This window comes from Alternaria atra (genome assembly GCF_907166805.1).
Source record: "Alternaria atra isolate CS162 genome assembly, contig: 29, whole genome shotgun sequence".
Lineage (NCBI taxonomy): Eukaryota > Fungi > Ascomycota > Dothideomycetes > Pleosporales > Pleosporaceae > Alternaria > Alternaria atra.
The window spans coordinates 1,361,052-1,384,074 of NW_025091327.1; the positions used below are offsets into that span (position 1 = coordinate 1,361,052).

At 50.6% G+C, this 23,023-nt stretch overlaps 13 protein-coding genes across 13 annotated transcripts; 7 read left to right on the top strand and 6 right to left on the bottom strand.

Moving 5' to 3' along the window:
- Nucleotides 1–497: 497 nt before the first annotated feature.
- On the top strand, nt 498–1,637 carry ALTATR162_LOCUS8758 (uncharacterized protein; the record flags this gene model as incomplete). The annotated part of the gene is made up of 4 exons (XM_043316391.1): nt 498–543; nt 594–1,031; nt 1,080–1,289; nt 1,345–1,637. 4 exons carry the CDS (start codon nt 498–500, stop codon nt 1,635–1,637), a joined length of 987 nt encoding a protein of 328 aa, XP_043172326.1.
- A 554-nt stretch (nt 1,638–2,191) lies between these two features.
- Nucleotides 2,192–4,015, top strand: ALTATR162_LOCUS8759 (uncharacterized protein; the record flags this gene model as incomplete). The annotated part of the gene is made up of 3 exons (XM_043316392.1): nt 2,192–2,318; nt 2,371–2,807; nt 2,873–4,015. The coding sequence occupies 3 exons, from the start codon at nt 2,192–2,194 to the stop codon at nt 4,013–4,015; spliced, it is 1,707 nt and encodes a 568-aa protein (XP_043172327.1).
- A 390-nt stretch (nt 4,016–4,405) lies between these two features.
- Nucleotides 4,406–6,881, top strand: ALTATR162_LOCUS8760 (uncharacterized protein; the record flags this gene model as incomplete). Its single annotated transcript, XM_043316393.1, has 8 exons — nt 4,406–4,499; nt 4,559–4,818; nt 4,868–5,134; nt 5,190–6,245; nt 6,300–6,413; nt 6,467–6,612; nt 6,697–6,705; nt 6,761–6,881. The coding sequence occupies 8 exons, from the start codon at nt 4,406–4,408 to the stop codon at nt 6,879–6,881; spliced, it is 2,067 nt and encodes a 688-aa protein (XP_043172328.1).
- A 1,123-nt stretch (nt 6,882–8,004) lies between these two features.
- On the bottom strand, nt 8,005–8,559 carry ALTATR162_LOCUS8761 (uncharacterized protein; the record flags this gene model as incomplete). Its single annotated transcript, XM_043316394.1, has 3 exons — nt 8,005–8,084; nt 8,173–8,420; nt 8,483–8,559. The coding sequence occupies 3 exons, from the start codon at nt 8,557–8,559 to the stop codon at nt 8,005–8,007; spliced, it is 405 nt and encodes a 134-aa protein (XP_043172329.1).
- Nucleotides 8,560–9,341: 782 nt separating this feature from the next.
- ALTATR162_LOCUS8762 (uncharacterized protein) lies at nt 9,342–9,989 on the top strand (the record flags this gene model as incomplete). The annotated part of the gene is made up of 1 exon (XM_043316395.1): nt 9,342–9,989. One exon carries the CDS (start codon nt 9,342–9,344, stop codon nt 9,987–9,989), a length of 648 nt encoding a protein of 215 aa, XP_043172330.1.
- Nucleotides 9,990–11,832: 1,843 nt separating this feature from the next.
- ALTATR162_LOCUS8763 (uncharacterized protein) lies at nt 11,833–12,834 on the top strand (the record flags this gene model as incomplete). Its single annotated transcript, XM_043316396.1, has 3 exons — nt 11,833–12,026; nt 12,079–12,138; nt 12,195–12,834. The coding sequence occupies 3 exons, from the start codon at nt 11,833–11,835 to the stop codon at nt 12,832–12,834; spliced, it is 894 nt and encodes a 297-aa protein (XP_043172331.1).
- A 1,052-nt stretch (nt 12,835–13,886) lies between these two features.
- ALTATR162_LOCUS8764 (uncharacterized protein) lies at nt 13,887–14,362 on the bottom strand (the record flags this gene model as incomplete). The annotated part of the gene is made up of 2 exons (XM_043316397.1): nt 13,887–14,072; nt 14,126–14,362. The coding sequence occupies 2 exons, from the start codon at nt 14,360–14,362 to the stop codon at nt 13,887–13,889; spliced, it is 423 nt and encodes a 140-aa protein (XP_043172332.1).
- Nucleotides 14,363–16,209: 1,847 nt separating this feature from the next.
- Nucleotides 16,210–16,859, top strand: ALTATR162_LOCUS8765 (uncharacterized protein; the record flags this gene model as incomplete). The annotated part of the gene is made up of 2 exons (XM_043316398.1): nt 16,210–16,580; nt 16,631–16,859. 2 exons carry the CDS (start codon nt 16,210–16,212, stop codon nt 16,857–16,859), a joined length of 600 nt encoding a protein of 199 aa, XP_043172333.1.
- An 839-nt stretch (nt 16,860–17,698) lies between these two features.
- ALTATR162_LOCUS8766 (uncharacterized protein) lies at nt 17,699–18,817 on the bottom strand (the record flags this gene model as incomplete). The annotated part of the gene is made up of 3 exons (XM_043316399.1): nt 17,699–18,455; nt 18,512–18,638; nt 18,688–18,817. The coding sequence occupies 3 exons, from the start codon at nt 18,815–18,817 to the stop codon at nt 17,699–17,701; spliced, it is 1,014 nt and encodes a 337-aa protein (XP_043172334.1).
- A 770-nt stretch (nt 18,818–19,587) lies between these two features.
- On the bottom strand, nt 19,588–19,985 carry ALTATR162_LOCUS8767 (uncharacterized protein; the record flags this gene model as incomplete). Its single annotated transcript, XM_043316400.1, has 3 exons — nt 19,588–19,711; nt 19,773–19,891; nt 19,944–19,985. The coding sequence occupies 3 exons, from the start codon at nt 19,983–19,985 to the stop codon at nt 19,588–19,590; spliced, it is 285 nt and encodes a 94-aa protein (XP_043172335.1).
- Nucleotides 19,986–20,545: 560 nt separating this feature from the next.
- ALTATR162_LOCUS8768 (uncharacterized protein) lies at nt 20,546–21,270 on the top strand (the record flags this gene model as incomplete). Its single annotated transcript, XM_043316401.1, has 3 exons — nt 20,546–20,905; nt 20,957–21,058; nt 21,115–21,270. The coding sequence occupies 3 exons, from the start codon at nt 20,546–20,548 to the stop codon at nt 21,268–21,270; spliced, it is 618 nt and encodes a 205-aa protein (XP_043172336.1).
- A 94-nt stretch (nt 21,271–21,364) lies between these two features.
- ALTATR162_LOCUS8769 (uncharacterized protein) lies at nt 21,365–22,225 on the bottom strand (the record flags this gene model as incomplete). Its single annotated transcript, XM_043316402.1, has 1 exon — nt 21,365–22,225. One exon carries the CDS (start codon nt 22,223–22,225, stop codon nt 21,365–21,367), a length of 861 nt encoding a protein of 286 aa, XP_043172337.1.
- A 299-nt stretch (nt 22,226–22,524) lies between these two features.
- Nucleotides 22,525–22,935, bottom strand: ALTATR162_LOCUS8770 (uncharacterized protein; the record flags this gene model as incomplete). The annotated part of the gene is made up of 1 exon (XM_043316403.1): nt 22,525–22,935. The coding sequence occupies one exon, from the start codon at nt 22,933–22,935 to the stop codon at nt 22,525–22,527; it is 411 nt and encodes a 136-aa protein (XP_043172338.1).
- Nucleotides 22,936–23,023: the final 88 nt, after the last annotated feature.

Below are 23,023 nucleotides of genomic sequence, written 5' to 3' on the forward strand. Positions count from 1 at the left end.
GCGCAAACCTGTCGCGGGCCGTAGACCTGCTGCCGGAATATGAAACCCCTATGACACATGATTCAGCATGTCCAAACGCCGATAACGCATGCTTGCAATAATCTCGGCCGTGTTGAGGGTTGCAAGAGTGGGTTACGAAAGTTGGAAGGAACGATAAGGCAAAGCGGGGTTGGTGGGACGCCTATTCGATCGTCGTCGGGATAGTCACTTCCGATAAAGAGACAACGAGCAGCGCTTTCTTTACCTAAAATTGCTCTTATTGTATGCTAATCAGAAAGCCTTTGTTGATAGGAGATTGACAGGTGGAGGGAAGTGTACCTGGGTTGCAAATAGTTTGGCGCGATATCGGTCCATGATGGTCTGCTTGCAGTAGACCCTTGAAGCATTTCATATCTCAGTGTCATTCTCGAAACTTACTATGCTTTATATTGAAGTTCATTTTTTACCTTTAGCATCACACCTTACCTAGGTGACGCCGTATCGTGCATCTGTCAGTCATGGTCCACGTCGAAGAATCTCTCCAACTCCCTAGAGATTTCGAAGGTGCGAGTCCATACAACCTACTTTTTCATATATACTGAGCCTTCCTCTAGGTTTTGGTGAAGATGGTCATGACGCACAATGGCCAAACGGCGCCCGTATTGCAGTCTCATTTGTCCTCAATTATGAGGAAGGCGGCGAGCGCAACCCACTGGATGGCGACGGTACTAGCGAGCCCTATCTGTGGGAGAAAGGCCCCTCGGGCGGTGGAAGAGAACAGCGCCATGTGAACGGCGAGCAAGACTATGAGTATGGCAGCCGATGTGGTGCTTGGCGAATACTTCGTCTGATGAAGGAATTTGGCTGGAACATGACCCTTTGGGCCATTGCAGTAGCCATGGAAAGAAACCCTACATTTTCCAAAGCATGTGTAAGAGATGGCCATGAGATTGGTGCCCATGGGTATAGGTGGCTTGATATCTGGGACTATTCGCTTGAAGACGATAAAGCGTATATCAAGAAGACCTGTAAAGCTTTGGAAGCGGCAACCGGTACGATTCACCCAATGCTAAATATGCATGGAACTAATGCGACCGTAGGTGAGTTTCCAGTAGGAGCGTACTTTGGCAGAGGAACACCAAACACAGCCAGTCTGCTCCCAATCATGTGGAAGGAGATGGGCCATAAGATGCTCTACACATCGGAAGTCTACAACGAAGACTCGCCATACTGGATTGATCTGCCATGGGAGAAACAACTGCCCGATGCGGAGAAAGAGGGCCTGTTGATGATGCCGTACAACTATGATTGTAAGCCAAACGCCGTAGCCAGTGCACGCGACTTTCAGCTAACAACATTTCACAGGCAACGATGGGAAGTTCCACATGCTTCCTGGCTTCGTAAGCTCAGCTGGTGCAGTATACGAGCAGTATCTCAAGGACACATTCGACTGCTTGTATAGAGAAGGCGGTAAGATGATGACAATCCCTCTGCACTCCAGGATAGCTGGTAAACCAGGAAGATCAGAGAGTCTGAGAAACTTTATGAAGTATATCTCTGAGAAAGAAGGCGTTTGGGTCGCGACTCGCAGAGATATTGCGAACCACTACCGCGAGACTTTTCCCTACAAGCCCGGGTCGAAGACTGGTGGTTGGTAAATCCTTGACAAATACGGGTTAATGACATGAGCTTGATAATGCATGAGACGAGAGGTGTGGTGATGTCCTTGTTCTGCATTGTTTTCCCCAACAGGAGATGCTGTTGCTTCGAGCTGAGCGCAAGGAGACGAAACATGTGTCGCAGAACACGCGATGACGTACTAGTATTACACACGACAACCACGGATCGATGGTGCACATGCTTTGTCGCGTCGCGTTACGTCGCAAATCACCAGCCTTCTCGAAGATGCACACCGCGCTAGCACTTATTGAAGCTAGTTCAAGAACTAGCTCAACTCTTCCTCTTCCTGTCAATCGGCTTCTTTCATCCCGACGCGTTATCGCGTTATCAGCCGAACACTATGCCGTCTACCCAACACCCTGAATTCTAGTAGAGATAGATATCTGGCTGATACGATGGCTTGGCAACGTTTGCGGCAAGATATGCAGTCTGTATCGGCAATGAACAGGTTTATATGCTTTAGAGCATCGCGCGTGAAAGATGGCCGTCCAGACTGATCCAGGTTTCTGGGTATCGTTCTCGAATGACTACGATGTTGCGCTTTCTACAGCAAGGCAAAGCAGCGTTCGCTTCTCCAACGTCCTTCAATGGGACACACCAAACCACAAGTGATCATGGGGAAGTGCGATACAACCAAGATCTCCTTCCCAGCCCGCCTGGTAAGCAAGATGATGCCCGAGTCCTGTGACCGTTCCGACTGACAAGATGCAGCGGACAGAAAATGGAGATGGCAGCACTACTTCGCTTACTACCTGACTATGACATTCAGCCCCTCTTCCTATAATCTTGGTGCGTCTCTAGTCTCAATCGGCCTACTTTGGTGGCACGGTATGATCGCTGCTGTAATTGGCTCAGCCATTCTCACGATTCTCGTGGTACTTAACAGCCGCGGCGCTATTAAATACTTTCTCGGCTTCCCTGTCTATGTCCGCGCTGCTGCTGGTGTGAGAGGAGCCAGTCTGTATATCCTTGTACGAGCCGTAGTCGCGATTATCTATTTCGCCACGCAGACGTACTATGGAGGGCGTATCACATCGGTTTTCATGCGTGGTATCTTCGGCAATGGGTACAAGAGCATTCCGAATCACCTCCCAGAGAGTGCAGGAATTACGAGCAGAGATCTGCTGAGTTTCTTTTTGTTTTGGATGGTATGTAGTCTCCCTTTGCTCCTGTTCAAGCTTTCTTGAGGGGAGCTGCATGTTAATTTTGACAGGTACAAATGCCAGTCATGTTCATTCATCCAACGGTACTTCGACATCTTTTCGTTGTCAAAGCTGTTTATACGACGATAGCGCTCTTCGGTGTGCTCGGCTGGGTGATCAGCGCAAACGGAGGCAAGATCGGAAGCTTCACCTATACAACCAAGCAGACACAACTTTCGGGTTCAGATCTCATCTGGCCTATGGTTCAAGCCATCAACTCCGTCATGGGTGCTCTCGCACCAGTACTCATCAACCAACCTGACATAGCGCGGTACGGACATTCTTACGGTGATGTGACGTGGAGCCAGGGTGTAGGCATCCTTATCAGCAAAGTTCTGGTTATGTTCTTGAGTACCGCGACGACTGCAGCTGCAACGCAAGTCCTGGGCAAAAGTTATTGGAATGTATGGGATCTTTACGACGCCATCTTGGATCAGTACTGGACTCCTGGAGCTCGAGCAGGGATGGTCTTCGCATCTTTTGGAATGATGCTTGCTGTACTCGTCACAAACGCCGGGAGCAACTCACTCCCTGTCGGCGCTGACCTCACAGGAATCTTTCCCCGCTGGTTGACCATTGTGCGAGGCCAAGTACTTTGTGCGGTTCTGGCACCTTTGCTCGTTCCGTGGAAAATCATCGCATCCGCAACTTCGTTTTTGACCTTCTTAGGCTCGTACACCGTTTTCTTGATGCCGATCTGCGCGTGTATGATCATCGACTACTGGCTTGTTCGGAAAGGCAATTTCCATGTTCCCTCGTTGTATACCTCTTCACCCCAGAGCCCGTACTCGTATTATAGAGGCTGGAATCTACGCATGTTGGCTGCCTGGGTAGCTGGAGTTGCGTTCACCGTTCATGGCGTAGCAGGGTCTCTGGATCCTGATTCTGTAGCCGATGCTAGCAAGAACATGTACAAACTGGGCTTCATACTATCATTTTCGATGGGGGGTTTGGTTTACTACAGCCTGTGTCTTATCTGGCCGGTTCAGATACTGCCAATTGGTGCGGACAGGGAGCTGGCGTTTGAAGAGTTGGCAGCTAATGAAGGGTTTTTCAATCATGAGACTGTGGGTACAATTACGGGAGTACTGGAGGGCGAGGAAGTGGACGGAACGCAACATTACGTTGCGAATAGCAAAGAGGATAAGGTCTGAAAAACGGACTTCCACAAGTTGAAAGTTTTCACAGCCCGGAAATATCTGAGAGCAAATATCATATCAAACTATAACGAACCAATAGATATCATGGTATCGCATAAAGAGCGAATAAGGCTGTTGCGAGAGAAACCTGAAAGATGTGAGCTTGATTGTTGTGGACAATTGATGTTCATGTCGCCCCAGTCGCGGACTGGAGCGGCAGGTGTGGCTGACAAGATGAGCTTGGACCAAGCGCAACGTCACTGCCGCTGCCGTGAGTGCCTGGAGCTTCAACATGTCCAAGCCGAACAATACTATACCCACACTTACTGCTGCCTGACTTCGCTCACTCTCCTATAGTAGTCACCTCTATTTTCCCCTAGTGAGCGCGAAGACTACAACAACGAGATGTGGGACGACGAGGACAACAATCCGTATGGATCCTTTGCCCGCCATGATTCCAACGCCTCAGATATTCCCGGTTTAGCTTCGCCTGCTGCCCGTAAGGCTTTTACATACTATTTGAAGTAGTCGCCAGCATCATCAGCTGACATGATCAAGTCCCGTATCGTCCTGCGACTCCGCCCTCCGAGGCTTCGTCCCCCGCACAAGAGTCGCCCGAGTATGTCTCTCAGCGGGACATGGACAGCGTCGACTACGACGAGGAACAGCAAGACCATGCAGACCCCAAGGCGCCTAAGAAGGGTGGTTACGATGCGCGCGTAGAACAATGGCTGTACGAGCACCCGGATCAGCTTGTGTTGATCACGAGCGCGGGCAAGGATGGTGTGAACTACATACAGTACACCATCAATTGTGGTGTATGTTAGACTGGAAGACGGGGATTTCATGGAATTAACACGCGAATAGGGTCTTGAAGTAAAGCGCAGATACTCCGAGTTCGCATCGTTACGCGCCGAATTGGTCAGACTGCACCCGACACTCATCGTACCTCCGATACCCGAAAAGCATACCATGGCCGACTACGCCGCGAAGCCAACAAAGGCGAAAGAGGATGCTGGTATCATAGAGCTGCGGAAGCGCATGTTAGCTGTCTTTCTAAATAGGTGCAGAAAGATGAAAGACATATTGGAAGACGGCGTGTTCTGGAGATTCCTCGACCCATACACAAGTTGGGTAGGCTTGTTCAACCCTCTAGCGATCAAAATGTCGAACTAACATGTTTCGCTAGAACGACGTACTCAATAGCCCGCCTGTCTCCAACATTCCTAAACAGATCCTCAAGGCACCCCCGCTCGATCCCGCAAACCCTTCGCAAGCGCACAGCTACCTTCCAATTCCCTCGTCTTCCGCAAAGTTGAAGTCAGGCGGTGCGACGTCCAGCTCTGGTACACCTGTATCACCCGCCAACAATGCAGCTCTACCTTCAGCAGCCGCGCATACAACACCAGGTCCTGCAATCTTCGGTCGCTTCCCTCCAGAGACACGGGACATGTCGGAAGAAGAGCTGGATCCATACTTTGTCAGCTTCGAGAACTCGTCCAAAGACCTAGAGCATCTGCTGCAGGGGCCAATGGAGAAGGTCAATAGACGGTTACTCATGCACCTTGGAAACTGGGGCGAGGACATGGCAGATCTGGGCGCACGTTTCAACGCCTTCTCGCTTTCCGAACAGACTCAGTCACTTGCCGCGGCCATAGAAAAGACCGGGCAAGCCGTCGACTCTACGTATATCGCGACGACCGAACTCTCTTCGTCTCTTAGCGCAGGCTTCTCCGAGCCCATGCGTGAGAGCGCACAATTCGCCGGTGTTGTACGTTCTACACTGAGGTATCGGGTGCTCAAGCGGATACAGGAGGACATGACCAAGGATGAACTAGAGAAGAAGCGCAATCTACTCGAATCGCTTGAACGCAGCGAAGCAGAATCGAAACGACTGGAACAACATCTGAGTGGCGTCGGTCATCAGCCTCCTCGAAGTCGCGCTGCATCGAACAGCTCACAGCGCAGTAGTGGTGAAGCGGAGCAACATAGAAGAACAGAGGAGGACAGGGTCTCGATCGATTCCGACTTCCCACCCACACATGGTGACACACCGTCTAGCGCGCAGGGCGCACCTGATAGCCAGTCACCACCTAGCAGCCTGCACAAGAAGACTGCGAGTGGGAACTTTGTTACCAACAAGTTGTTTGGGTCAATCACACATGCTTTCCGGGGTATGGCAGACGTAGACCCGGAAAAGACACGGAGGGATCAAATTGGCAAGACAAGAGATAGTATGGTACAGGTATGCTTGACATGCTCTATATCAAAAGATTTGGAGATGCTAACAAACGCGCAGCTCGAACAAGCCCTGACTGTCGCCGAGAAAGACACCAAAGACGCAAGTTCAGGCGTGATGAAGGATCTGCGGAGATTCCAGAGCGAGAAGGAGGATGATCTACGACGATACATGGTATGTCACTATGTCCATCCCTCCCCTCGAACTTTCGCTAACACCAAATGCAGATGGAATTCGCTCAATGTCACATCGATTGGGCAAAACGAAACAAGGCGGCCTGGGAAGAAGCTAAGGCCGAAGTCGAGAATATAGCGCCGCAATCCTCAGAAGAATACCCTAGGCAACCTGAGGATTTTGAGGCACGGGAGCAATAGTACCCGGTATGATCAATTGTCAGTCGACAATTGGCGAAGTATCACTTGAGCGATCGTGCATCTGTATTGAATAGGAAGAGTAGTAATTCAAAGTATGACAACAATCACTTGTTTGACTATATGTGACTGATTATGGTCACTACGTAGTTGTGCTGACCATCTATCCTCCATGAAGAGATTCTCAACGATGCGCTTGTTCGACGTACTGACTGATAAGACACAACCTCCAGGACAACACTACACGTACGGCGAAAGTGGTGATGTTTGAGTGTGAGACTGATGTGTATGCACCGTGGCAGCTCGCTACACGATATGATTTATTGAATTCCAGCGCAATTGTATATACAAAAGCCTCAGCATCCACAAGCTCTGTCCCTCCCCCACTCTATCCATCTACACTAAGAGTCTATAGCTCATCAACGTGCAACGCGGACCATCCAGGCTTGATATCACAAACAGGCGCGGACACCACGTTAAATACTATCACGGTTCTTTTAGCAAGAACCTACAGGCTCGGAGCAGCACTCCTCTCAAGATGGGACTGTCCTCCGGCGCAACAATTGGCCTGATCGTCGGTCTTATCGTCCTATTCGGTTTCATAGTCTTCTGGATGTTCTGGTATTGCCTCATGTCACCGAACCCTACCTTCATGGTACGTCCCCCCGTTACGCCTTCTTCTTCTTCTTCTTTTTCTTTTTCTTCTGCAAATCGGCTTCAACAACTGCGCACTCGACAACGGGATTTGGAAGCACAGGTCGCGGCGGATGTTAGGGTGCATCGTGCGCATGGGTTTGAAGGGTTAGGAAACGAGAGGGATGAAGGTTTGGAGAGAAATGCTAGGGCAATTTTGAGTGTCAAAGAGGTCAAGGATAGGGAGTGGAGGGCGGCAAGGGGGAAGAATGGACCGCCAGTGGGGATTGAATCACCAGGGGTAGATACTGTGGAGGCGAAGAAGGCGACAGTTTAACTAATAACCATGCAGAACAGAAAATGATCTTATACCGACATTGTCATGAATTGATACATCAAGTCCAAAGTGTAAGGGATCTGACCTCAAGGGCTCTCCCGTCTTGTAGTACGTACGCATAGGATAGTGTAATAGTGTCGCCGAGGGGAAGTGTTCGAAATGTTGGAGTGAGTGGCAAAGTAATTGGAGGATCGTAAAGTCCATGATATGCATTGATGGTTAGCAGACAATTGATCTCAAACGCCATCCGTCTTGTTGTTCCCATCCGCAAGAGTTTTTCAGGCGCTCGTAGATATACATGCCGATGCCCGCAGAAGCAACTCCGTATCCACCATGATGAAGAACCAGGCGAACCAGTAGTTGTAGAGAAACCGCCAATCGACTCCAGCCATGACCTTCGTAGTCATCATCAGTGTGCACCCGCTTATTTCTTGTCCTTCTTCGCACCACCCTTGGTCTTGGCTGTGCCCCGGAACTCCTTCATCCTGTTCTTGCGCTGCTTGCCTGTTGTCCAGTCAGTATGTGTTGTATGCCATGGCCCATATCCATTGCCATAGTCGCGGCAGTATATGTAGACCGAGAGGAGACGTACGCTGCTGCCTGCTGGCCTTCTCGACCTTGGTGGCCATGCCGTAGCGTACTAGCCTGTAGCGGGGCTCGAACTTCTTCATGGCCTCGGCGCTGTCGTAGATGAGAGCGAAGCCGGTGCTCTTGCCGCCACCGAAGTGTGTCTTGAAACCGAAGACGGAGACATCGTCCTTCTTGGCCTTGTACAGCTCACCGAGCTTGCCACGGAGCTCGTCCTTGGAAACGTTCGCGCGGTTGGGGTGGAGGACATCGCTGTATTAATCCCGTCAGACTCAATCCTCCGCAATTGCGTGCCCGGCAGTTCCTGCACTTACACGACCATCTGACGACGTCCGAGGAGAGGGTTGCGGATGAACTTGCGCGTGCGCAGAGTAACTTGAGAGTCGGCCATGTTGGGAAGATTCGACCTGCAACGCGGTAATTAGACGGGGTTCACAAGGGCGACACGGCGAGTTGAGTCGGTAATGAACGTACTGGACAGAGATCGATCTTGCTGTTGTCGATTACCTGTGGTTAGCTGGCGGCAAGATGGAGATGTCGAATTTGCGTTCGTCGTGTCGGCGGTCGGCGGTGCGCCTGCTCGCTTAGACTGCCAAGGCGCCCCGCTGCAAAATTAGGTAAGCATGTACTGGGAAACCCTTCCCCTCATCAAGTTGCAGTGTTGAATTGGAATATCTTCACATTCGCCAAAGGTCAAGCTGCACCACTAGAGATATTGAAGCGCGTTGCAGATATTGGAGCTACTGTTTCAAGCCAAACAGCGTCTATCGCCATGGACGACCCACGCAACGTATCGCAGTTGCGTATACTGCAACGGCAGTATTTCCAGCTGGTAGAGCCTCACGATTTGAGATGGCCAGATGATGCGATATTGAAAGCACCGGAAGTGCAGTCGTGGCTGTTCAAGAATCTGTTCGACACGGCCAACATCATTTCACCACCTCCGGACCGCTATCAGCTAAGGACACTAAAACAACTTGTCGCAAAACTCGAGAGGTCGATCACTGACCCTGAGGAGGATGTATGGTCTCCTGTCTCTTCACTATTGCTTTGTTTCCACTGTAGCTCAGCCACCTATCATGTCGCAATAGCCTTCTTTCAATGGCAAAGATACGTTCCAGCATGTGCTGACCCTTCTCTTCGTCCTGTTTGTAGGAAATTTCAGATGATATTATGGAAGCGATGACTAGTCTGCTTATTGCTGATCTGCCCTCCGAGGCCGACGCAGCTCAGCAAAAAGCATTTGTGACGTACTCTTACCCTGAGCAGTTAGATGACGACAGCACATGGCAAGAGCGGGCAGTGACGCTACTTGAAGCGCGATCAGTCATCTCATCGTCCGGAACCACTGGTCTTAGGACGTGGGAGGCCGCGTTACTACTCGGATCGTATCTTGCGTCCGAGACTGGCCGATCATCCGTACACGGAAAGAGATTGTTTGAACTTGGTGCGGGAACTGGCATGCTGTCCATCCTTTGCGCAAAGCACCTGGGAGCTGCTGGCATGGTTGCTACAGATGGCGACGAGGCTGTTGTCGATGCCATCAAAACGAATCTCTTTCTCAACGGACTTGATGTCGATAACAAGTCCCAGGTCCAAGTGCGGACAGCGGCACTGAAGTGGGGCTATCCCATCGACGCAACGACATTTTCCGAAGACTATGGCATGGAAGTACCAGATATTGTGATGGGAGCAGACGTCGTAAGCCATCGTCATTGCATCGTCGTTGCATCGTCGTGGAGAAGTGGGTTTAACAACGTCGCAGACATACGACAAGTCCGTCATACCGCGTCTGGTCTCGACCCTGAGAGAATTCTTTGACATCAACCCAGCACTCGAAGCTATAATATCTGCGACGATTCGCAACGAGCAGACGTTCGAGGCTTTTCTGAACGCGTGTAGTGGGTCTCTCCGCATCTTGTTTTCCTGGCCATGTTACGACATCAGGTGAGTTTGTTGCTAACTTTTGTGGGGTAGAGCGGAACCGTTTCAATTTCGAGCAGGTCAATTGCCCACCGGTACCTGAACATCAACAGGAAGGGCCGTTTTATCCAACTTCGACCCCGATCCAACTGTGGCGCGTCACGAAAGGGCGATCCATGGATGACCCGTTTTCTGTTTGAGGTTTGTGGTGTTGAGAGAGAAAATTCTTGACCGACACATGAAGGCTAGACTCTCTACTGCGGGTACACACACACTCTCTCTGACGATCGTGGATTACTGCACATAGCAAGGTGTCTGGTTTCAGACCTAAGAGATTTTCTGATGATTCACGATCGTCGACGAGACGGTGAGGGCCATTTGGACGATCCGGTTGGTTCTTTTATTGCGCGGCCGCTAGGATAGAGTTACGCGAGTAGACAATGGACCCGCATCTGCTTATGCACAGTCAAAAGTCGCTCAGGCAGAGGGTGCTTCAGACATGCGAATTATCGACAAGGAACAAACACAATGTATAGCGGCCTGTAAGCCGACCGGTGAGATTTGTGAGCTTGCAAAACGCTGTTCAAAGTCCGACAGCGGAGTGGTGAGTCGATTGCAAGAAGGGCCGCGCCGGATTACCGGATGAAGAAGTGTGCGAGACACACGCAATATGGCTTCATTGTGTTGAGAGAGCTCGCAACACAAAGCAGATGTGACGGTGTCGCATCAGCGATACACACCCGTATGGACAGTGGTGTGTAGTATGGTACCCGCTGCAACTTGCACCGAAGTGCACAAGAACGTGGACCTTGTAGTATTTCCGTGTGCATGCTTCGGCCCGCAATTCGCTGCAACGCGACGCCTACGACGTCTCCATGCACAACGCTGCGATGGCTAAGGATTCAGTATTGCCAGGCTTCCCCGCTGTGGCTGCAACGGGAAAAATTAAATTGAAGCAAGGCACCGTGGTGGATGCGGGTGGGGGTCGGTGGTGAGGAGTCAACGCGCAGCGGGTGCCGGTATGGCGTGCTGGATGATATCAATGGCTCCATCTTGATGGCTATCACGAATCATCCCCACACGCGCAACCATATCCCGACCGCATAGTTAGATCCGTCGTCGTCAACCGCGTTCTAGAACTGCACTTCGGAATTCGCAGGCACCGGTCTCGTAATTACTTATTGACCACAGTCCCTCGCTCGTCTTCTTATCGATCCCCGACACATTGCTTGTTCCCCTGCCGCTGAAAGCCGCCTGCCTCCTGGAAATACTCGGCTTTGCTCTCTCTCACGAACTGCTGCTTATCGCTCCCAGCCCAACCCGCGCATCATCATTCCCGGAAACACACTACAGCGCCTATCAGAAAGTACTGGGACCTGTGTTTATCCTCCCTCCCGACGTCACACGTCCCTTATCTTGTCCTGGTAAGTTTGTTGTCTACGTCTTCTTGGTGTCGCGTTCTTGTTGCTCTCCACCAAAGGGCACCTAGTCGATCGATCAAGCCCCATTCCTATCCCTCGTCACGATCTAGACATGCACTATAGTGTTCCTGGCTAAAACGTTGGCGCAGAACCCAAGCGATAAGGATTCTAAACAAAGCCACGCACGAACCTTCCGTCATATCAGCAGCAGGTAACTCGGTGGCCTGTGTCACCGCTTCTTCGACTTCCAGCCCTGTAACAAGATCGTGCACCGTGCGCGATTATCAGAGTGAGGCTTTTAAAGTTCATCCACATCCATAATGGCCACGCATCACGTTCGTCACCCGTCCCATCAATCCAAAAAGTCGCAACCTGCGCACGCACGGCCTTCCAGGCCTCTGTCAAAGCGGACTCATTCCCACGGAAGCAAGACCGCTTCCAAAGTCGTTCATTACAAGGAAGTTGAATCTGACGAAGACGAGGACTCAATGGCGGTTAGCTTCTTAAATTACTGGTATGTTGTCGTCATGAAGTCCTCACTACTGTATGCTAATGTTTTGTTGTAGCACTGTCTGCGAGAAGCAAATTATTGTTCCTAGTAACTCTGTACTCTACTGCTCGGAAAGGTATGGCACACACCCACTCCGCTATGCACAGACCACCCACTAACATGCACATGTAGCTGCAAGAAGAAGGACACCGAGAAGAGCCTTACCTATTCATACGATCATTACTCACCGCCAACTACGCCGTTTGCCAATTTCACCTTTGACGACTTTGCCTTCCGCGACATTGTACCTCAGCGCTCCCCCACTCAACCCGAGTCAAAACGCTCATCATGTGCCTTCTCCGACATCTCATCCGACGATAACACCGCCGACCGGTATCAGCCCTTCGACTCTGAAGCATCAAAATATCTCCGCAAATTCCAATCGCCTGCCTACTTCCCTGAAACCGCTCGACCCCGCTACAACCGTAACTCCACCTCACAAATTAGCTTTAGCGCCGCCCCTTCGCTGTCGCATACACCAGCCTCGTCAGTGAGCTATTCGCTGCCATATACACCCGCTACCACGCGACCTCTTCCACCTAGGACTAAGCCGTCGCATAGCGGGTCTTATGGAGCCAAGTCGATTGACCTCGTTACCCCTTTGACAGCTCCGTCGAGTCCAAAGTCCTACTCGCACAAGTCGGCGGCTTCTATATCAAGGACGTCTACGAGTATAATTGAAGGCGAGATTGTCTATGCCAAGTCACCAGTCCCTGAGCCATCGTTCGCCAGTGGAAGTCTTGGTCGACTGCTTGCTTCGACACCTCGTTAAACAAGTGCTGTTTCGAGGTGCTCGACCACAATTGCTCAAGTTTTCTTGCGCATCCTATCTAATATCATGTCACGGGCGCATGGCTATGCGGGCGTAGCTTCGGTACTCTTGGGACACGCATACTTCCTTTCCACAATAAAAGTCCTTTGGTCATCGTGAAGATGACCCTTTTTTGCCAACAGCGATATACCACTCCAACTATTAAGATCTCATAGAGATATGATGATGAACGTCTGTAGATAGAACTCATGAATGAACGCGCATGTCGCACACTGAAACTTTGCAAACGTTTGCGCGACATGATCTGGAATTGGCCTCCAACATGACTGCAGCCTCCTCTAAGCCTTCTTCCCAGCCTAAGACCTTTGCTGCGCTTCATGCCCCCACCTCTCCGCATTTGCTGTAAAAGCAGTACCATAGTCACGACCAGATATGCGGTATCCAACGTGTGTCTTTTCGACGAAAATATCATTTTTCAAGGTCGTGTAGGACTACTCAAAATGACACATAGGCTGTATAAGCGCATACATGACGTTGTAAAGCTCTTCGGTACACATCACAACGAGACCAATTACTAGAAGTTTAAGAACTGTCAAGCACCAATCTCCGAACTTGCACATAGTAGCTAGGTATTCGAGCGGTCTGATTGGTTTTTGACAAAGGGATATCTAAGTGGCAGAGGGACCCTACCGTCTCACATCAGTGTTAGTATGGTCATGACCGGGCTTGTGTCGCCACAAAATCGAAAACAAAGCAGAGGGAAAAGAGACTGTAAAAAAAATATAACAACTTCGAGCCTTGAGGCTCAACGCGAGACTGGAAATGATGATTCGGGTAACAAGGCACGCGTTAAACTTTGATGATAGCAATCAGATGTACATTTAACATTGATCATTACTCAATTAAGGAGTGTATATATAACGCCGCCGCATGCAATAAAGAACGCTGTGCTATGCAATACCCGTCTGTAGAACCCATAAAATAAACATTATCGCATGCTTGTCGTGACTTTCGTCCTCACGTCATCATCGTCTTGAGGTAAAGCGCAGTGCTTACAATCCGCAGTTGCTGGTAGCAACCTGGGCGTACTGAGCATCGATACGTCCCAGAGCCACAGCCTGGCCGTTGGTAAGCTCGTCCATGGCTGCCTTGGCAAGGTTAAAACCTTGAGCAGCATAGTCGACGGCGAGAACGTAGACGGTCTTTCCATTATAGGTGACGCCGTAGCATGTTCCACACTAAGATTTATCGTTAGATGGTGAAGACGAGGAAATATAGTCACTGTACGTACCTGAGGGCTGTTCCATCCAGCAACACCCACGTATCCACCGATGCGAGGGAATCCGGCAACGTTGGCTTGGGTTTTCCAGTTGTATTTGGTGGTGAGACCGTTGGCACCGTCGGAGCAGGCGAGGGAGGTCAAGGCACGGCTGCCATCATCATAGCCGGTGTCGTAGCTGACAGTGATAGCGGAAGCAAGGCTGGCAAAGCCAAGGATAGCAGCTGAGATGGCACTGGAGAACTGCATGATGTTGATGGTAGATGTATAAAGATCTGTTGGGTGGAGATATCGAGTGGAAGGGTGATTGGTGTTAGGTATTAAGGTGTAGAAGCTGGAAGGTTGGGTTGTGATGATGCTCTCTTACAGCTGCGAGTGCATCATTCTTTATACCGTCCGCCATCACGAAGCCTCCACTTGACAATCCGAGGCTTCCATCTCGTCTTTCGTCACAATGGCAGCTGTACAGGGTAATGAAGTGCGAACGCGAGCAACATCCCGGAATGACTTACCATTTCCACAGCACTAGCTTCTACTATCAAAGCAGATGACCATGAAATATCGGTATTCGCAGTAGATTAGCACAGATGAGCTCATAGCGCGAAAAGACACGAGAGTTGATGCGGAGAGTTGCGATATTTTTGGAAGACTAGCAGCGGGAGGGGCTTCCACTAGCTGTAAAGGGTCCAGTAGACGAGGAAAAGGCCCGGAGACAACGGATGGTTACATTCGATGTGCCATAATAGGTAGCCATGCACAGCGATCAATAAAACAATACTGCACCCCACCGGAACTTGTGCACAATAAAGAGATCTCACGAGAGTTAGGCCTGGCGTTGTAACCGAAAGAAGGTGGAGGACTGGGCATGGCCTCGGTAGGGGCGGTAACTACGCCACGTCGATGAACACGAGATCTGACTACGATCCGTTACAGCGTTGTACGATGCAGCTATGGCTGTTACTCAGGGAAGTGCGTAGTCAGATTAGATCACCGTTATGGTAGCGCTCACACCAACAACGGTAACCTCGGTCAGCACATGGGCTGCCTGCTCACCACCAAAGTAACACTCGAATGTCACCACTTTACGTCTAACTGTAGCTTTCTATCTCCACAGGCCGACTAGAATGTTCTGCCCATAGACCGCGACCTCGTAAGAGTGGAGATTGAACATAGCCACTGGGTAAAGCGTCGGATTGCTGGGATACCTATCGTGTCCGCCAACGCTTTGACGTCTTCCGAAGGCATGAAGCAATAAAACCCAAGTAAAGTTGTCGCCACGCTTTGCGCAACGAAGGAAGATGCCGGATGGTGAGCTGATGCAATACCATGAGATCTATTCGACCGGAAGACGTGGAGCAGCACCATTCCGAGGTCCCGAGGTCAGTGCCGGAAGCTGGAGACGCTGTCGCATGTTTCGCGAAGCGTATGAGCTCGCACGAAGGACTCCTCTCAGCGGATACAACGGCCTGTCAACTGTCTGCGCCCCAGATGCCGCGACGGTAGGTGTCCGCTGTCATAGTAGTCGATATGGAGGCAACGGGTGAGAGTGCGAGGCTAGAATAGTGTTCGGGCTCCGTGCACGCTCTCCAAAACATACTGTGTTCCATCAACGCTCAACACCGAGTTTCATCCCTTCGCCAGAAACACGTTTGCCCTGGGAATCAGGGCCTAGTCTTGGCCCTCATACAGCCACAACAACGGCCCCAGGCAAGAAACGGTCGTACCCGAGCGGCAAGTGGCTCAATACAGGCACCCATGGCAAACATGGCCAGTAGCAGCGCACTGCATTGACCGCACTGTTTCCCCAGATCTCGCTTCGAGAGTTCAGGCGTCAAGAAAGCATGCCTTCGCGACGCCTGAAGTCTCGAAGCTGTTATGCCATGGGATGGGTATACCGACTCATCCGCTCACCAGGCGGCAACTGTTTCCTCTTTATACTATAAAATGCTCGCAAATGTGCTCACCTTTGTTCGGCAGGCAGGTCCACGTTCTTCACTTCTCACTACCAATTACACACCAAGACAACCTTCGTTTCTTCCCGCATTATCTTAATTACCAAAAACGAGCTAGTCTCTTTTTCCAACAAACCAATCATAATGCATTTCTCTACCATCTTCGCTGCTTCGGCCATGACCGGCGCTGCCTTTGCAGCGGACCACAAGGTCCTTGTTGGCACCAAGGCTGGCGATCTTGTCTTCAAGCCAGACAGCCTCAAGGCCGCTGAGGGCGACACCGTCACCTTTTCGTTCTGGCCCAAGAACCACTCAGTCGCCCAAGCTACCTTCGCCAACCCTTGCCAGCCTATGGACAACGGATTCTGGTCAGGCTTCGTCCCAACAACCGACACGGAGGCTGTCGCACCTACAACCTTCACATACGAGGTCAAGAACGCTTCGGCGCCTGTTTGGTTCTACTGCACACAGGGCAAGCACTGCCAAAATGGCATGGTTGGTGTTATCAACCCACCGTAAGTCCCCACTGGTTCTAGAAACGCTTGCTTTGACTGACATTGTCTAGGGCTTCCGGTCCCAACACTATCGAGGCTTTCAAGAACGCTTCGGAGAAGGCCACCGAGAATGTATCGCCTACATCGACCGCCGGCTCCGGCGGTAACCTGACCGAGAACGGTACCTCAACATCCGGGTCACCTTCCTCCTCTCCAGCAGCGACAGGCGCTGCATCTCATCTCGCCGGTAGCGCCGTGTTCGCCGGTATGACTGGTCTTTTCACCTTCTTCATGCTCTAAGCGATCGATACTGGAGTGCGAAGCAAATGATATACCCATGCAAAGATAGAACGAGAGATTGTAAGAGAAACATGGCGCAGTAGCATGATGGATCATCGTCAGGAGAGAGTGGCAGAGTGGAGGTATTCTTGGTGTTAATTGTTATATGAGTATTGAATGAACTAGTCAAAACTCCGATTTCAGCCACGTCCATGCCAGTGTATAATGACTACAAGTAGTTGAGCAACATGCAGAGTTGCTTAAAACTTTGTATGTAGCAGTGTATACGAGTGGAATCTAAGAGATCTTTTGGAAGTCAGCGAAAGCTTACGAAAAACATCAGAGCTACAATGTAAGGGTGAAAAGCAAATCAGACATCCAAGGAAGGTATTCGCGCTCATTGACCATCTAAAGTAGGTTCGATTGATGGCTAGCGTGGAAACTGCGAATGTGGAACGTTTTTCATCATAGTGCAGGGGAGGGAGAGAGGACGAGAATGAGTAGCAGTACTTACAAGAGCGACTGTATAACGCAGACAGACTGACGTTAGTAAAGATGCGGCGGATGGGCGAGTGCTCAATGTGTTTGTAGCTAGAGAAGAAGAAGAGCGCGAACTGAAGAAGAGGTGCAGGAAGCTAAAAACTTTAAAGTGGGCCTTCCCGGTGATATGTTTCGCCGGGGCCGCTAAGCATCTCCGATCCGATGCATGGTCAGCATTCACATGTGCTCGTAATGATTGACGAAGCTTCCGGAAAATCCATTGGAGCGACATGACTTGGAACTGCACTTAGTAGCAATGTCCGATATGCCTTTGAACGATGTTCGTTCTATAGGCTAGCGAATTGATCTGTCCATAAGGCTTACAACTCAATCACTACCTTGCGGAAGCTAACACCCTCCTTCTGCTTCTTGTAGCCCTCCGCTACAGCGTCGAGCCCCTTTCCAACCACCAATGGTTCTGGAACAGCCTTTAGCGTACCCTTCTCCAGCGCCTCTGGTACCCACTGCGCCCAGACAACGTCGCCGACGTACTTGTCCGCCAACGCAACACTTGGGCCGAAGACACTCGTGCCTTCGATGCCCTTAGGGAGACCCTGCGCATCGGGCAAGACCGAGCCGTAACGTCCACCGAGCTTCTCGTATACTGGTGCCCAGGCAGCCGCAGCATCTGGCGTACCGATAGCGTCGCAGACACCCGCGAACTCTGTGCCTTCGAGAGCGGCGATGATGTCCTGGGCGACCTTGGGGTCCTTGTAGTCAAAGGCTGCTGATGCGCCCAGACCCTTGAGCTTCTCTAGGTTGTGCTTGCTCGCTACGCTGACGACTTTTACGCCAGCACCTGCAGCCAGCTGAATCGCCGTCGCACCCACGCTGCTCGAGCCGCCCCATACCAACACTGATTTGCCTGTAGATGATGGGTTGGAGGATGGCAGGGGTAGCGCGAGAGTCTCCTTCTTGAAAAGGCAGGCAGCTGCGGTCGATATAGCGAGAGGTAGGACTGAGGCCGAGGCAAATGTCATGTCCGCCGGGATCTTCGATACGACGAGCGCGTTACAGGCGGTGTAGAGCTGGAATCCGCCGTGCGCGGGGTCGTTGGTGACAAGGGAAAACGCATGTCTGCACCATGCTGTCAGTATACTATTTCGCTGGAGCTCATAAGAAGGGGGACAAACCCTAGTACGCGGTCGCCCTTCTTGACATGTGTAACGCCCTCGCCAACTTCGTGTACCTCGCCAGCGACGTCAGTACCACAAACGTTGGGGTACCTTTGCAGGAAGATGCCATAGTCCTGGATTTTCCCTGCTCCAATTAGCACTATGAAACGAGCTGCAGATGTGCAGATACTCACAGTCTACGGGGTTGACAGCAACTGCGTGGTTCTTAATCACAACCTCGCCCTTACTCGCCTTTGGCATGGGAGCTTCCTTGACCTGGAGCTGGCCCTTCGCTTCTGGGATCCATGCTGCTTGGTTTGACATGATGATGGTGGTTTGTTGAAGTTCTTTTGTTTGACGTATAATGTATGAACGGAGATGTGATACACTGTCAATGTCTTATAATTCAGTTGATGAGAAGAGAGTTTACACAATTATACGGCGGTGTACGACGGCACAACACGTTCGCCGATACTGTCCACCCACGAGGGCGATTACTGAGCCTCGGTAGATCTCTAGTCCACGTACAGAGATTGGACCCCACATTATGCTTTTTTCAACGGTAGCAATGGATCTGTGTGGTGTGTTAATGGGGAAGTTGGTTGAACGATGACGTTATTTGAGCAATCATGATGTCTAGCGTAGATGGGTGTGTGTTATGTCATCGTTGATGGAGTTGAGCGGAGTTTGGCTGACCTGCATGTACGGTTCGGGCCGGTGAACACCAGCAGAGACGTAAGAAAGAGATATTGTTGTATTGAAGATTCGATTGGTAAGTCTGAATCACTTAAAGTGTATTAGTGATGACTGGCTCTCAGATGTTGAGACGGAGAAGATGCTTAGAAGGATGAATGCATTGAAGCTTAGAGTTCATGGACAAATCCCATGTCTCTACTTTCATTCCCGTACTTTCCTAGGGCATTTACATTACGATACACATATAAGGCGAGGCTGAATTTCGATTGCTCTCCCCAATACCTAACTCGAGAAGGTACAGATATCAGGTTGCGATCGAAGGAGGTCTCCGTACCTAGGTAACATTGATTCTACCGATCACCCCTTCCCTTTCGGTCTCAGTGAGAATTATTGTGAGCCTACGAGTAAGAACTCATGCGCTTTTCCGACAGGCTCTTAGTTGGTCGTACAACACACGGGCGTATATCGAGACCGGCTGGATGCACATCGATGTACGAGAGGAGGTAAATCAGCTGATGCTTACTTTTCATCTGGGCTTAACACGAGCTAAAGTCCACCTCTTCGGAGTTTAGAATGAGCTTACCAGATGTGTCTTGCTGCTTGGAAAGCAATCGCAAATTCCTTCGTGTCCGGTAGCTGTTTGAAAAACGAGGCGTGGGAGCTGTTGAATTTTGCAATGTGTGTAAATTTCTGAGTCTGCGACTGTGTGTATCTTGTTTTGTTTTCTTCGGAAATGTCTGCGAGCTCCTTGCACTTCCTGGTAGATTGGACTTCGGTACGAACGTGTAACGTTCATGATCACGACATTTCTCGAATGGTGGCCTGAGAGCTTGATGGACGACAACAGCTCGGACACGCGTGCGCAGCCTCACACTAGTAAAACCTATTCTCAAGGTCTTCACCAAGCAGGACAGTTGTAAGTTTGGCGAATGATGAAAATTGGAGCGAGAGTCTTTGAGTTTTGTGAAGCGGGTGTCTAGGCCAAATATGCTGCTGAGTCATTCGCGACGTGCCTCAAGCTACTGTCTGATTCGGGCTCGGATGTACCGAGCGGACGCGCAATAGCAACACCAACAAATGTGGAGTCGCATTCCAACGGTGCAGCGATAACAGATTGCGATGCCGTGTCCCGACTTGCTTTTGTTCTTTTCCACCTCAACGGCTTTCGCTCCACGAGGATCTCCCTGAGCGCCGCGTCTCGTCGAAACACCCGTGTATTGCGATGCTTATTTGGCCTCGCTGATCCGCATCTTACAATCGGTCCTGCGACCTAATCCTCAACATTCTCAACATCCTCACCGTCCTACCGACCTTCTGCCGGCTCCTTTCATCGTCGAACATATCTTCCTCGCAACGATGAAGCTACCTCCGATCGCCGTAGCGTGTCTCTCCGCCCTCGCCATAGACTCGTGCAGCAACGTTATTGCGCAACGCCTTAAAGCATGGAACGAATCCAAGCCCTTCGTCTTCGACCGTGTTCTCTTCACCCAGTTCGCCATCATGGTCGTACTCACCGCACCGATCAACTACCATTGGCAGAATTGGCTTGAGCGCGCGTTTCCGGGATGGAAGACCGTTAGGCAGACGAGGGCTGTGGGGGAGGGCGAAGAGGAGAAGGGCATAATGCTGAGAGGAGATGGGGAAGGAAAGGGCATAGTGGAAGAAGAAGTTAGAGTCAGGAATTGGTGGAATATCTTTAGAAAATGGTTCACGGACGTGAGTGGTTGTGCTTCACTGTTACGATGGGCAAAGACTGACAATAAGCAGTGTATCACCATGGGCGCGTTGCTGAATCAGTCCATGTTCTTAATCCTGATTGGTCTGATGAAGGGCAAGACGGTGGCAATGATCGGGCAGGACTTCAGAAATGTGAGTAATAGTCCCGATCAAAGGGCTTGAGTATAAAATGCTAATACACAAAACAGGAGCTTTTTGGTCTCATCTTCGATTCGTATAAGGTCTGGCCGATTGCCAACTTCATCAGCACAACCTTCATCCCCGTCGAGCGCCGTATCGTCTTCCTCAGTTTCTGTGGTTTGTTATGGAACATCTACCTCTCGCTGGTTGCAGCTAGACTATAGATACCTCAATACGCAGTACATCTATCTGCGCTCAAAATACTGCCATGTCAACATGAACATTACATTACACTGGCATACCTACCAGCCAGTCATTCTACTTCTTTCTCGGTCCCTTCTTCCAAGCCTCCATAACCGCCGCCCAATACCTCCCTTCGTCCTCCCTGATATGCCCACAATGCGAACTCTTCTCAAACTGTACCTTTGTCACATCCCACCCCTTCGCCTTGGCGATATCAGCATGTTCATCTGCTTCCTCAAAACCCACCATCTGATCCGCTCTACTATACAAATACACACGCGGTACCCTGGTGTCAAATACCGACTCATCGTTCAGCTCCCGACACAAAACCACCATCTTGTTTTCTCTCCCCATAACCTTATCAGCAACAAATGTGCAAACAAGCAAGAGATGTACCAGCGCCCCGCCAAACCAAACCCAAAACATGCTTTTGGGAAGCGAAGCAGAAATCGCTGCGTGGCTCTTCATCCATGGACCTTTCGTTGGACTGGAATCGAGGATCTGTGCTCGCATCGGTAGTACTGTGCCATAATTCTTCGTCCACGTTTTCGCAAACTCATTGACTTGATTCCCGCCGCCGTTTGAGAAACTATGAACAAGGACTTGGCCTCCTGAAGTGGTGTGTTCAGCTACAAGATCCATTGCTGGCTGGAGTAAGGAGCTGTAGGAAGAGGCGCTACGGAACATGTCTTCGGTGAAGCATCGTACTAGCAAGATGCGGGATGTGGGGAACAGCTTCTGGTAGGTGAGGGTATATTTGGCGATGTGCTTTGCGGCCGCGGCATTCCAGGCGAAGAGGAGGATGAGTGGTGTTTGATCTGCAGGCTGAGACAGATAGGGCGGTGAGGTCCAGAGGTATGTGTTGTGGCCTATCTTTTGGAAATCGGACAAGGGTTTTGCGATGTCTGCTGCTGGTGGGGAGGTTGGTGGCTCCATTGCCGGATGTATACTTTACGTACAACTTGCTGTCAAAGATGTGGTCGTTAGATAAGCGGACTAGTATTTCTTCTTTGTCGGAGGCTATATAGCACGGGGAAACCAATCAACGATGTAAGACGCCCTACACAAGACGTATGTTTGATCACAAAGTCGAATCTACAACCTTGGCGTGAAGGAGCAACCGAGCCGAGGTACTAACGTCATTGGTCATCTAATTCCCTTCTCGCAACCCATACCATATTCGCTCCACATCCTGCCATCCTGAGGCTGTATGATGCATTCTGACATTTGGTTGCCTAGACTCCAGTACCGTTGCGTCCAAACAACCACGCAGCTCCAGAACTCACCAAGGCACTTGCCTGGGCTGCCCCAGCAGCAATACTCGCACCATAGCCGCCCATAGCTGCACTCTGTGCTGTCGCATAAATCCCACCTGCTGGTACGTAGCCAAAGTAGCTCATGATAGAAGCTGCTGTTGAGCCTAGGATATTATCAGCATCAAACTCAGAGTAAGTACCGGGGTAGGTAGGCGATGACGTACCACCTACGGGTCCTCCCGCACTCAAACCAAGTGCACTGAAGAAAGGCACAGTAGCCGCTGCAGGTGTGAGGAGTACGACACCATTGACGACGTGGAAGACTGTCTGGTAGGGATGTGCTGCAATCCAGTCGAGGAGGGGTTGTGTGGCGCCCATCGTTGCGTTCATCTTTGAGAGTGATAATCAGAAATAGCAAGAATCGAGTGGTGTATTTGAGCCACTAGGAGTAAGCTTGAAAGAACTCGGTGGCTTGTAA